General features: G+C 45.9%; 5 protein-coding genes across 5 annotated transcripts; 4 read left to right on the forward strand and 1 right to left on the reverse strand. All coding sequences in view use genetic code 12, as the record gives it.

Annotated features, from left to right (window-relative positions):
* Positions 1-235: 235 nt before the first annotated feature.
* On the forward strand, positions 236-1078 carry LODBEIA_P45330 (uncharacterized protein; the record flags this gene model as incomplete). The annotated part of the gene is made up of 1 exon (XM_066974765.1): positions 236-1078. The coding sequence occupies one exon, from the start codon at positions 236-238 to the stop codon at positions 1076-1078; it is 843 nt and encodes a 280-aa protein (XP_066831471.1).
* A 13-nt stretch (positions 1079-1091) lies between these two features.
* LODBEIA_P45340 (uncharacterized protein) lies at positions 1092-1934 on the reverse strand (the record flags this gene model as incomplete). The annotated part of the gene is made up of 1 exon (XM_066974766.1): positions 1092-1934. One exon carries the CDS (start codon positions 1932-1934, stop codon positions 1092-1094), a length of 843 nt encoding a protein of 280 aa, XP_066831472.1.
* An 859-nt stretch (positions 1935-2793) lies between these two features.
* Positions 2794-6573, forward strand: LODBEIA_P45350 (uncharacterized protein; the record flags this gene model as incomplete). The annotated part of the gene is made up of 1 exon (XM_066974767.1): positions 2794-6573. The coding sequence occupies one exon, from the start codon at positions 2794-2796 to the stop codon at positions 6571-6573; it is 3780 nt and encodes a 1259-aa protein (XP_066831473.1).
* Positions 6574-6720: 147 nt separating this feature from the next.
* LODBEIA_P45360 (uncharacterized protein) lies at positions 6721-10584 on the forward strand (the record flags this gene model as incomplete). Its single annotated transcript, XM_066974768.1, has 1 exon — positions 6721-10584. One exon carries the CDS (start codon positions 6721-6723, stop codon positions 10582-10584), a length of 3864 nt encoding a protein of 1287 aa, XP_066831474.1.
* Positions 10585-11327: 743 nt separating this feature from the next.
* On the forward strand, positions 11328-13415 carry LODBEIA_P45370 (uncharacterized protein; the record flags this gene model as incomplete). Its single annotated transcript, XM_066974769.1, has 1 exon — positions 11328-13415. The coding sequence occupies one exon, from the start codon at positions 11328-11330 to the stop codon at positions 13413-13415; it is 2088 nt and encodes a 695-aa protein (XP_066831475.1).
* Between the last annotated feature and the right edge of the window lie 595 nt (positions 13416-14010).

A 14010-nucleotide genomic window follows, 5' to 3' on the forward strand; every position in this document is an offset into this window, starting at 1 on the left:
TGAGCGAGGCGAGGCGAGGCGAGGCGAGGGGCGGGGCTGCTGTTGTTGTTGTTGTTGCGTCTGGACGATGGATCACATCTCTCTTTCACTGTCCTTCTTTCTCGAGAACTCGCACCTCCCATAAAAGGATTAGGACGCGACTGGCAGTGGGTTATCACCACCATCACCAAGATATCACCTTCACTCATAGCAGCAGCAGCTACAAAGATAGAGAAAGAGAGACAAAGACACGAATATGCCACCAAAAGGTTGGAAGAAGAACGGCGATCCCAATGCCCCGCAGCCATACAGAGAAGCTGATCTCGTATCCATCGATGATATCCTTTTTCCCAGATCAACCCTTCAGAAACTAGCCAAAGCTATCCTTAGCGATGACGAAAATCACAACAGCATGTCGTTGGCCAAAGATGCGCAATTGGCGTTGCAGAGGTCATCGACTGTCTTTGTGAGTTATTTGCTCTTCCATGCCAAACTGATATCGAAGGAAACGGGGCGCAAGACTGTCAATGCCCAGGATATGATGGGTGCCTTGGAAAGAGCCGAGTTTGGTGGCTTTGTGCCTGAACTAAAGCAAAAGTTGAGTGCGTTTGAGGCCACCACCAAGTTGAAGAAGCAGAAAAAGGCCGAGGAGAAGGCTGCCGTGGAAGCACCTGCAGAAGAAAAAGTTTACAAGAAGCCGAAGTTGCATGACGGAGGAATCACGCTTCGGGAGCCGCTTATTGAGCCCGTGGATAGCGATGACTCGGATGAGGAGGATTTGAAGTCGAAGGAGAAACTGACAGAGAACAAGAACGAGGAGGCTGGGTCCGACGAAGACGTTGACCTCGAGGAAGCAGAAGCAGAAGAAGTAGAAGTTGAAGATAATGACGATGATGACGACGAGGGAGAGGAAGAGGAAGAGGAAGAGGAAGAGGAGGTGAATCCGATTGCTGCATCGTCGAAAGAGGGCAGGGATTTGGAAGGTGAAGAAATGCAAGATGATGATTCTCTTCTGAGTGGAGATGATCATCATGATAATAATGGTCACGACGATGATGACGATGACGACGATGACGATGACAACGACAACGACGAGTAGATTTTTTTTAAAGCTATGGTCTACAATACTGGAAAAGCGGGAATCCGCATGCTTCCCCAGCAAAAAAATACAATACTAGCAACCCACCGACAATGAGCAATAGAATGAATTTCGTCTTGTGAAACCACATTTTCCTTTTAATCTGCTGCGCCTTCTTTTGGAAAAGCAGCGACGAAGTGTTCAACCTGTCCGTCTGATCCACAAGCGAGTCGATCTTGTCCCCTCGGCTCAACAACTTGTTGATGTTATCCATCATCAACTGCCTGACTTCTTCGACCTCTTCGTTCGCCAAGATGAGTTGGTTTGGGTTGATTTGACGGCTTTGCGAGCTGCCTTCATTCGTTTCACCATTTTCATTGGTGGAGCCATAAGTGTATCTTTGCTGATTCAGATTATAATTCGACTCCTCATACTTGATAATCTGGTTCATCAACAATTTAAATTCACCCGGCTTGGGTTTACTATTTGCCTGGGTCTGATCGCTCTTGTCCTCTTCTTTCCTTTTGAAATCAATGTATTTATCTATGATGTTTTTGAGCACAACCAAGATGAACGTTCTATTGACGTCAACATGCGCAATGGCCACTACTGTGATCAAATCTCGACTGCCATCTATATTTATAAACTTTTTCATAAAGTATAACGACAACTTGAGCGAGCTACTCCCTGACACTGGGATAGACCCAACCAACGTCTTGGTTGAGTTTATAAGTCCCAATTCCTGTGATACAATCTCTGAGCTATTGATCTTGGGGAAATGCGACGTGAGCTGCTGATTCTCATATGTGTATAATGTGGTTGAGTTTATGGTTAACGTGCAATAGAATAGATGCTTGTGGATCTCAGCTGCCGTCATTGTTTTTGCATATATCTTATATCTTGACTGTGAAGATGTGGTCTTTCAATTGAGCAACACTTGTCCTCGTCAGTATGTCTGGATATTTTTGCTACAAATTTGATTTTTTGGATGTGCGCTTCGTCATCTCTTGTAGTTAGCCGCATCAGAAACGAATCAGCCACCCCCCCTGTGTTGCACAACGGTGCACAACTGTTGCCATGACTGGGGAGTAGCTGAGACGCAATAGTATGGCGGAGCAGGACTTAAGAGTGGGAGAAGCTTTAATCCGTTCTTGATGATAGAGGTGGGATGTGGGAAGAGCGATTGGCTGCACTCACTATACACATGTCTGGAATCATTGCCTTATTGCCCTGAGTATCAGAAAACAAGAGAACAATCTTCTCGGCCTATTCTGCTTGGATAGAGACGGATAAACAAGCTGATAATTTACAGTCTTATGTCGAACTGACTGAAGCTTCAGCTACAGGCGAATGCAGGGTTCGTCAAGGAAACAGGGTCCAAAGGGAAGGGAGGGAATGGCCAGAGTCACGTGCCAGGCACGTGACCTACTCTAGCAGTACTACATCTCTTATCAGACAATTTTTTTGGAACAAGGAACAACGCCAACGCCGTTGGTTGGAAACCCGAGCTCGACCAAAAAGAAGTCGTTGCTGGAAGTCATTGACTGATGTCTATGGTCGCCAATATTTGGAATCAAGTCTGTTTGAATGCCAGCTAGATTGAATCCCTCATCTCACCTCTTCGCAGCCAAAAAAAAAATAATCAAAAAGGTAGAAAATTGCAAAACCGCGACCAGGTCTAGAAAGCGCATGTTACCAGGTTACTCCACACCACAATACGCCAATTTCAATAATAGATGGGGAAATATAGGAAAAGATTTAATGAGAAGGCGAGGTCTGGAATGCTTGCAAAGCAAGCTGCGTTGAAACGGGCCAGAAATAAGCAATTTTTCCAGGAAAAACAAGAGCAAGACAACGCGACAGAAGACGCAGAGACACCACCACCACCACCAGTTGAAGCTTCCCTAATTAACCGCGCTGAAGACTCCAATGCAGAGATATTGAAGCCGGTGTCGGAAGAAGAACGTCTAGCGAGGAAGAGAGCCTTGGAGTCGAGCTTGTTCTCGGTGAATGAGAAAGAGCAGAAAATATCGCGAGCAAAGAAGAAGCGGTTGGATAAGTACATCGAGCACCAGCTCAAGCGTGAAGAAAAGAAGATTCTACTAGAAAAGCTAGCGGAGACCAAGATGGATACCAGCCACTTGTCAGCTTTGAAGGACTTGGGCAAGGGGAAGCTTACAAAGAAGGAGGAGATGGTGGAAGCTTTGGAGTTGGAGCGACAAGGCAGAGGAGACGAGAGAACAAGAGAGATTCTATATGAGCCGAGAGAGGCCCATATTATGGACGATGTACCTGGTGAAAATAAAGAGATGATAAACCATAATAATTATGAAGATGACGCTCAGGATAAGGAAGAATTTCTGCCGAAGGATCGGCCGTCATCTACCTTTGTTGATTTTCGACCTGCCAAGTTTGGCGGAGCAGGATCAGGATTTGGGTTCAAGAACATTCCCGTCATCAAAAGAGACACTGAAGCATCCAAAAAAAAGTACAATTGGAGAAAAAAGTTGGATCTCGAGAAGAACAAGTTTGTGAAACAAGAGGACTTGGATGATTTTGCTAGTTCGGAGGAGGATGAAGAGGAGGAAGAGGAAAGTGAAGAAGGTGAAGATGAGCCAAGCGTGGGTGATAATGACGAAGACGAAGATGAGGAAGAGGAAAGTGAAGAAGAAAGTGGAGAAGAAAGTGATGAAGAAGAAGAAGAAGGAGAAGAAGATGATGATGATGATGATGAAGAGGAACCAGAACAGTCCAAGCTTATGAAAAGCAAGCCAGGACTTTCAACTATAGCAAGCTCGTTTAAAGAATGGGCCGAGCAACAGATTCGAGTCGCAGAGGGAAGAGAAAACATCCCGCTTCGACCGGAGGTCTCGCAAGAGGTGAAACAAAAGTACTCGACGCCACAGGTTAGAGAAGGTGACGTTGAGCGTCTCTCAGACGAGGAAGGCTACATACCGATCCAAGAAGATCTCAAGAGGGACGCGTTTGTGGTGAACGTGCACCGTTCGCAAGACATTCAGAACGAAAGATCGTCGTTACCTGTTTTCGCAGAAGAACACAAAATCATGGAGGCTGTCTATCACCATGACTGCATTATTCTATGCGGTGAGACAGGTTCGGGGAAAACCACCCAGGTTCCACAGTTTTTGTATGAGGCTGGGTTTGGCAATAAAGGGAATAAACTATACCCGGGAATGATTGGGGTGACGCAACCGCGAAGAGTGGCCGCGGTATCGATTGCAAGGAGAGTTGCCAATGAGTTGGGAGACCACGGTTACAGAGTAGGGTACCAGATCAGGTTCGATGCCACCATCAAAGATGAAGGTTCTGAAAATGGCACGGCGTTGAAGTTTATGACTGACGGTGTGCTTCTTCGGGAGATGATGACTGACTTTTTGTTGACCAAATATTCTGCCATCGTGATCGATGAAGCACACGAGAGGAATATAAACACCGACATTCTCCTCGGGATGTTGACTAGAGTATTGAAACTACGCAGGAAATACCACACTCAAGAACCAGCCAAGTATAAGCCTTTAAAGTTGATTATAATGTCGGCTACTTTGAGAGTTTCAGATTTCTCTGAAAACTCAACACTTTTTGCTAAACCACCACCAATCATTGACGTCCAGGCTCGACAGTACCCGGTCTCGGTCCATTTCAACAAAAAGACTCAATTTGATTACGTCGATGAAGCGTTCAAAAAGGCATGCAAGATTCACAAGAAGTTGCCACCTGGTGGAATATTGATATTTATGACTGGCCAGTCGGAAATTACCACGTTGGTACGTCGATTGCGTAACGAGTTTGCACCCAAAGAGGACCATACCTCTGCCGATGACGCTTCTTCAATCGAATGGTCGGAAAATATTCAGCAGGAAGTGGAAGATGTCGAATTCAGTGTGGACATGACTGGCGAGCAGTTGCAAGATGACTACGGTGAAGAAGAAGAAGAAGAGCAGGAGGAAGAAGAAGGATTTGAAGAAGCACAGGAGGTGAAAGACTCCGAGGTTGGTCCCCTCCATGTCTTACCATTGTACTCCCTTTTACCCACGAAGCAACAAATGCGAGTTTTTCAAGATCCTCCTGCAAATAGTAGACTCTGTGTTGTGGCCACAAATGTTGCAGAGACATCCTTGACCATTCCCGGAATCCGGTATGTGATTGATTGCGGACGTTCAAAGGAAAAAAAATACAACGAGGAGAATGGGGTACAGTCGTTCGAAGTCGACTGGATCTCAAAAGCATCAGCCAACCAGCGTGCGGGAAGAGCAGGTAGAACAGGCCCCGGCCACTGCTATCGCTTGTTTTCTTCTGCCGTTTTCGAAGAGTTTTTTCCCCAGTTCAGTGTTCCCGAAATATTGCGAACTCCATTCGAAAGTATCGTGTTGAGCATGAAATCGATGGGAATCGACCATATTGCAAACTTCCCATTCCCAACTCCACCCGATCGCAAGGCACTTCAATCAGCAGAGCGCCTTCTTGTTATGCTCGGCGCGCTAGATGGTGATCAAAAGCAAATCACCGAGTTGGGAAGAAAAATGTCGTGGTTTCCTCTCAGCCCTCGGTTTGCCAAAATATTAATTATTGGTAACCAGCAAGAATGCTTGAGGTATATCATCGCGATTGTGTCCGCCTTGTCTGCGGGGGACCCTTTTATCCCTGAGAATGAGCTCACTGTTGACATGGCTAACGACGAGGAACGAAAGCAGTTTCGAAGCAAATATTTCAGCTCGCGCGCATCCTTGTCTAAGCTCGATGCTGCCAGTGAATGCATGATGTTGCTATCTGCCGTCTGTGCCTTGGACCATATTCCAAAAGAAAAAGCCGGCGACTTTATCTCGAAAAACTATTTGCGGACCAAAGTGGTGGAGGAGATTCAGAAATTGCGGAAGCAATTGACCCACATCGTGGAAAAATGCCTCAGGCTACCTGCAGATGACAAGTTGAGTGACCAGAAATTGCCCGTGCCGACAAAGAAACAAATTGGAGCTATAAAGCAAATGATTGCATCTGGGTTTGTTGACCAAACCGCCATTCGGGGAGATTTGATCTTGCCCGACGTCAAAGTTGGGGACAAGACCCGCGTTTCCAGGATACCATACTGTCCCGTGTTGCCAATCAACACCTTTGACGACCCGTATATCTACATCCACGCCAACTCGTTGTTGGCGCAATCTGGCGAGATGCCCAGCCCGTACATTGTATACCAGTCCTTATCCACAAAGGGCACTTCAGGCGACGCGGAGCAGCAACAACAACAAAAAGTCAGGATGAGACCTTTGGTCGGTATAACTGGGAAGCAGTTGGCAAATGTTGCCAAAAACTCAACATTGATAACGTATTCAAAACCACTTGGCCATCCATATGCGCCCAAAGCCCTCTCGCCAACAAAAAGGGAGTGCTACGTTGTTCCAAGATTCGGAGCGAGCATCGGATCCGGCGGCGTCGGATGGGATCTTCCAGCTGTGAAGGTGATCCAGGAGAAGAAGAATGGAAGTTGGGCCAATGTATAGAGAAAAGCAGCAATAGTGAACATAAAAAACTCCCTCCAAACTCTTCTCACTCTCTCAGATTCGTTTTTCTCTTCTGGCTATATTTTCAACTGTTGATGTTTTTACGCGAACCTATACACTCTTCAACACCACTTCACGGCACCCCAAATGAAGGACCGTGATGATATAGCAAGGAGGAACGATGGAAGACATAATAGGAGGCGAAAGCGAGCTCCATTGATTCCCAGTGATGTGCTAGACTTTGCATCGCAACGACTATTTGTCGTTTCAGCTTTCATGCTCGTGCAGAGCTGGAAAATTTACGACCTAATTCTTGTCAAATCTGATCTAGCATCATCATCATCGGCAGAGCCAACTAGTTTGTCGAGTACCACGTTTTTGCTCAAGTATGCTGTTATAGATGGCCTATTTTTATGGCTGCTACCGGTCCTTGCCATCCCCTACCTCACTTTCCCGCCGTTGAAAACGTTGGCCTTGACGTTGCTACTCAATGGGTTCACGATATTCTTGTTGACCTCGTGGGCGATTCCGCTCTTGTCAAATATCGTCTTGCCTGTGTGGAAGGTGCTCCTTCAGAAGAAAGAATTGAACATTGTTGGCGAGTCAATCAGTCGTGCCAGGGCCATCGACATGGACTCGCATTTCAAGGGCCAATTGACGATTCATTACTTGCCTGATTCCTCGGCAAAGATGAACCCTTTTCAAATGGACCAAACGTGTTTGGGGATCGAAAACAAGTTTCAAATCGATATGCCCGTGGAGTTCAACACAACTGCGGGGATCGGGTTTTTGCAAATTCAGCACACCTCTCCCAACAACGAAGTGCGGCTACATAACTACACGGGATACCCTTTGAGTAAACTTTTGAAGAAGAAGTACCAGCATTTAACAAAGCAAAAAAGCTCGAAAAGCAAATCCTCAAGTAAAGACAACATTTTTTTCTTAGAATTCCCCATCAAAGAGCCGGGTTTTTATCGACTCAAAAATGTGCTAGATCGTAAAGGGAATAATATCCGCATATACAAGTCAGATTATGTGGTGGCAGAGTGTCCCCTGGCGAGCTTTTTTTACCCGCCAAACTTTGACAAGTCGAACTCCTTCAAATGCGTTTCAGCTGCAGTGCTGGACGAGGACACCTATCCGGTTCCATGGTTAGAAGTGTCTGGTCCGCGACATGTGTTTGTAAAGCTAGATGTATCTGTCAATGGCCAGCACTCCAAGTCGCTAAATATAAGTGTCGGTCAGGAACTTGCCCGACCCCACGTCATAACTCCCAACACTGATTTCCAGTTTTTGAAATCGCTGAAACTATTGAGGAATTCGTTGGAACAAGCGATTCTTCAGGATTTGGGCCTGAGCAGTTGGTGGGGCAAGGGCCAAGAGGCGCTTTTGGAGATTCAATTGGATTCCGTTAGCGATACATTTGGCAACGTTCATCGCTACCAGCCACTTTCGAGAGACCCAGATGTGTGGTTCACGTTGAAATTGAGGAAATCGCCAACTCTTGGTTTGATTGATCCAAGTCCTCAGCGGAAGCTCACGGTAAACGGCACAAAAACCCTTTTGATCTCGCACGGAGGCGACTTGAAAAAAGCCGATTTCCCCGTGCAAGTGGTGATTGACCACAACGGCTCGAATTTCACTAAAATCTTTAAATCAGAAAGCGATCTTCGAAATGGAGTTCAAGTGAATAGTTCTGGCGCTTACCACTTGATCGAGGCTCACGATTCGTTTTGCCCTTGTGATGTGAGCGCGGCTGCGCTTTTGAACATTGTGGCAGCCGATCCACCTACCTTGGATATATCTGCCACGCCCATGAGCGACAAGTGCCTCGGTGTAGTCGGATTCAAATTCGACTTTAACCTCACGGGTGAAGCTCCTTTCAAAGTCCAGTATCAAATTTCTTCTGACCGCTCAGGGTCGATGCGACCCCTTGCGGCCAATAACGGCGGAATCATGAGGGAGATTGTTTCTGCCAAGCATGCTCATTCCTTTGAATTCAAGCCACCATCTGAAGGAAACTACATGATTTCTTTTAAAAGCGTCAAGGACGCCAACTATGACCGACGGCCAATTCCTGTTCTGGACGAAAAGAGGTTTACTTTCCAGACATACTTTAGACAAGCCTCTAAAATTTCGTTTAAATCCCCCTCGCACACGATTCGCACCTGCCACGGTGTCACGGCCGATATACCTGTGGAACTTAGTGGCAGTGGTCCATTCAGCTTCACATTTGACTTCATTGACCCCGATACCAAGCGGAACTTGGTCAAAACCACAATGGTGCAGAATGTCTCTGATTACACGATCAAAACTCCATCCACGTTGATAGGTAAAACGTATGAAGTCTCGTTGGGAAATGCGAAGGACAAGTTTGGATGTCCTGCGGAAATTTTGGGACAACAAAGACCGGTGAAAATTATTAGCAGACCCGATGTGCCAGAGGTGGATTTCGAAAAAGGCGTGGACAGTTTTACAATTATCGAAGGAGGATACGTGGACGTACCGTTGAAGATCAAGTCCTCTGTGGGACCACGTGGACTTGTGGAGTTGAAGTACTCTCCGCCAATCAGTTCTAGTTCGAGTTCAAGTTCAAGTTCAAGTTCAAGTTCAAGTTTATCATCGGTCGGACCGACCATCAAGCGCGCTGATTTGCGAGGGTCGAGCATTCGCTTGTCGCAGGCGGGGAGTTATTCTTTGCACAGCTTTAATGATGGCTGTCCTGGTAGAATTCCGAATCTGCAAAAAGAAATCAAGGTGTCGTACTATGAGAAGCCATCTATGATTATTGAGGCTAATGAGGGGCAATATGATGCGCTCCAAAATGCGTTGCGTTTAAAGCCAGTCTGCAGCGGTGGTGAGCACGAGATCAAGTTGGTAATGAAAGGCAAGGCCCCATTCCTTGTGGACTATCAAATCAAATTGCCTAATGGCAAAATCGAATCGCGGTCAATCTCAATCGAAGGAAACCAAGTAAAGATTAAATTACCCACAAGAGAAAGCGGTCAGTACGAACATTCGTTCACCAGGATATACGATGCTCGCTATTCCAAGCAAAGTGGTATTGCTGCCAAGGCCAATGTGCCACAGGTGTTGTACAAAGTGAATGCTCTCCCGAACATCCAGTTTGCCTCCGAGAACCGCTTTTCTCAAATATGTGAGAATAAAGTCAAAGACGCAGGCGAATACTTGTTGACCATACCGGTAAAAGTGTCCAAATCGTTCCCCTTTGTCGTGGAAGCAGTCATGAAGGACGAAGAAACTGGGAAAACGCACCCACTCACTTTCACCATCACCGATCCAAATATACGTCTCACCGCGTCAAGTTTCATGACCCTTGGAGACTACTCGATCACGTTGAAAAGTATTGCTGACGCAAACGGCTGTGTGAACCGCGACGTGTCGAGTCTCAAATACATCTTGTCCATAACCGAGCCTCCAAATATAGTCAATGCGCACCCTGAAAAGACGCATTATTGCGTAGGTGACCACATAGCCTACACACTTTCTGGAGTAACTCCGATTGAGTTGTCCTATGAGTACAACAATGTTGCACGAAAAGTCGTTTCCTCCTCGCACCACTTTGACCGATTGGCGTCTAGGCCAGGGACGCTCAAGATCAAGGGTTTGGCCGACTCTGGCGCCAGCCTGTGTGCCGTTTCGTTTGCCGAAGACTCCGAAAAATATGCTTCTTTGCAACTCACTGTGCACGATTTACCAAGCGTCGAGGTCAACAAAGGTGACTATATAGTGGAGGATTTGCATGAAGGGGACCAGACGGAGTTGATTTTCACACTTAGTGGCACGCCACCGTTTGAGCTCACTTATGTCAGGACAATTGAAGTCAAGAAGGGCAGCAAGAAGATGAAAAAGTTGTTGGAGAAGGAGACGATACGCAACATTATGGAGCATGAGCATGTCGTGTTGGCAAGTCTCGAAGGTACCTACGAGGCTATTGAGGTCCGGGACAAATATTGCAGGGCAGTGAAAACTGTAAAGTACATAGAGTAGAGGAAAATAAAGAACAACAAACAACAACAGCATGAAATAATTTCAAAGACCATGACAGACATGGAGGACGATGTCAGCATAGGTGCCAATTGACCCTCTACTCCGCAGTTTTTTTCAAACTCCCCTGACACCTCTAGCATCGGAAATTTCACTTGAATATTAGACTTGGCTGCATTCACTGAATCTTGTCAAACTCCTGATTGATTGCTTCGGCTAAATCGATGTCTTTTTCTGTTACGTTATTACCAGCATCATGTGTCGTCAATTCGATATCAATCTTGTTGTACGTGGTGGTAATCGTCGGATGGTGCCGCCTGAGATGAGCCTGGTTTGCTATCAGGTTCAAAAACTCCCATGTTGCTTTGAAATTCTTTAGTTTGTAGTGCACTTGAAGTGCCTGCGAGGGCGGGGACACGCTTATGACCTGTAATAACCATGGCGGTCTTTGCAGGTTATTGATCCTTTTGAGAGACTGTGCTACCTCTGCGTTCAGTAGCACTTTTGATGCTTTTGACATCTTCAGCAGCTGGAGTCGTTAGAAAGAAAGAATTTGAAATAAAGAGATTGACACATTCGGAGATCGAAGCGGGTCTCGTTTATTTACGTGATAAACAACTCGGGACATCTCCACCTGGTTCAATACATACACGCATACACGGGTGCATACATACAGAGGTACACACATCTATTTATTAGAACTGAACAAGACATCAGCGGGGGGCATGATACTCAGGTAATGGGATATGGTTTCAGCAATATACATTCTCCACTATCCGACCGATAGGGATTCCTTTCGAGATACCTCGAATTTCGAATGCTTGACGAGTCGTCGGTACCACGACGACCATGTACCCGATGACAATTTCATCTTGAGTCTGTTTTACAAGAGGTTGGAGAGACTAGACGAGGGCGACCAATTGCCGGTTCTATACATAAACCGAATGTCATATGTGTATCTTCGGTGCGCCAATGGAGTTCTTATTTTGGCTGTGACCCCCAGTAACGACAACGTGATGCTGATGATTATGTTTTTGAGGAGCTTTGAGTTGATTTTGATTCACTACTTGTGCAAGAAAAAGAAACTGGACCGACCGTTTACAAAGGAGACGATCTTGGACAACTTGATCATCATAACTGAGTTGTTTGACGAGTGTATGGATTTTGGCATTTTGCAAGTCACAGATTATAAGTTACTCGAGGAATACATCAAGGCTGAACCCAATTTGCCCAAACTCGAAATTGACAACGACTACGAAAATTCTAGCTCGTCTCATGACGAGGGAGAAGAAGATGGTGATGATGCAAAAGTTGATGAAGCAGAAAGGAGCCAGAATAATAGGAATAGTAATAATAAAAAGAAGAAGAAGAAGAATGATAAAAAGAAGGGGGCAATCAAATCGACGCATAACCAAGCAGTGAAAACAGACGTGTTGGACAAAGGTTCGCAAGTTGTCAACAGTTCTATACTAAGGACGTACTCGCTGGCGATACATTGGCGACCAAAGGGAATCTTTTACGCCAAGAATGAAATATTTGTGGATATAATTGAAGATTGCGAGTTCATCTTTGACTTGGAGACCAGCCTGATTAAGCGGAACGAGATTCATGGCACATGTGTGTTGAAGTCGTACCTCTCGGGGATACCGATTTGCCGGGTGGGCTTTAATGAAGGGCGCATGACGTCACTAAGGTATGATGACGAGGATATCATCGAGGTCAACAACCGCAACACCAACAACAACAACAACAACAACAACCTGGAGGCGAGTGAGCCGTTGCCGGAGAACCAAATTGCATGTGTCGTCGAGGAAGAGGAAGAGGAAGAAGGAGAAGAAGAAGACGAAGAAGAACATACTGGTGATGGTAACAAGGACAATGCAAGTGAGTATAGCTCCGAGACGTCGTCAATGTCATCCCTGGCAAGGAGAGCCCAAGCGCACAAGTTCCCCATTAGAAGCATTCAGTTCCACCAGTGCATAGAACTTTCCAAAATTTATAACGAAAACATAATGACTTTTATCCCACCCGACGACAAGTTTGTCTTGATGTCGTACAACATTGACCAACAAAAGAACAGAAAGAAGCCGCCGCTCATCTTGATCAAGCCTGTGTTCAAGATTGTCAAAAACGCGCGAGCATTGCAAGTCATGTGCACTCTAACGACGAATTTCCCACGGAGGCGCCATTGCAAGAATTTGATATTGAGGATTCCTGTGAATCCATTTTTATTTGAGTTGAATTTGGATATGAACTTGAAATTCAAAGCTGAAAAAGGTGACGTTTCCTTAAAGATTGACCGCATGGAGGTGATTTGGAAAATTGAGAGTATCGACGGAAAGCAGACAGTGAGAATGATGTGCGAGCTAAGTTTGCTCAACTCAGCGGCAATCACCGAGTCCACGATTTCCGATTTTGTTCATCGAAGGATTTCGAAAGAAGAGTTGATGAAGCGGGACCAGCACGTGGCGAATGGTGAGTTGGAGGATGATCTCGCCGAGGCCAAGCACGAGCTAGATGGATTCTATGGAGTCAATGGCCACGGCAGTAGCTCGATGAGGTCAGCGTTAATCGAACGGATCAAAAGAAACTTTGTTAGCGACGATATCGTGGCGTCGTTCAAAATCCCCATGTTTACCCACTCGGGTTTGAAATTGACCTATCTTTCCGTCGAGGAAGACCAAATGAAGTACCCCTGTTTTCCGTGGGTTAGATATTTGACTGAAAGTGTCGATAGTGAGATGTCGGTTTCTGTTCCAGATCGAGACCACCATCACGTTCATGATTCTACTTATAGGTTCAAGTTGGGGGTGAGTTCCTTTATAATCACTTAGTTGGTGCGTTCACGGACTTACGGACTTGGAGGCTTCGAGGTATACATATTTATAGAGCATTTGCATTTCATTTTTTTTTAATTTTTTGATACATTTCATGTAATTCTTGAATCTCTGCTAGTTTCAAGGGTAGTAACGTTGTTGTGCTGTATTTGACACTCGTAAGAGCCACGGCTTCTCTTCACACCCACCCACAGCTGGCCGCTTCTCACTACGCAAAAGGCAAGCGATTCAAAACGGAGGGAGAAAAAGATGAAGTCCTCGATTGTGTGAGATGTGGTATCTTTAGCATCGATGCCTCACTTCAGCCTCTCATCCACGGTTACATCGTGGACATGGTGCCAGGATGCCCCATTGATGCCGGTGTCGACGGAAGAAGGGGGGGGATTGTGCGTATCAAAGATTGTGGTTGTGATTACCCGATTAGGATAAAATTCGCGGAACACCAAACCATCCTTTTGGGGCTGGGAAAGTGGGGGACCCCACTGTTCGGGCCAAAAAAAGTACAACGCGAAGGCTCTTTCTCATATTATTACTCTGATAAGATAAGTGAATATTTTACCTCTTGCCCAAATGGCCACCTTTGCTTCGCCAT

This window comes from Lodderomyces beijingensis (assembly GCF_963989305.1).
Source record: "Lodderomyces beijingensis strain CBS 14171 genome assembly, chromosome: 5".
NCBI lineage: Eukaryota > Fungi > Ascomycota > Pichiomycetes > Serinales > Debaryomycetaceae > Lodderomyces > Lodderomyces beijingensis.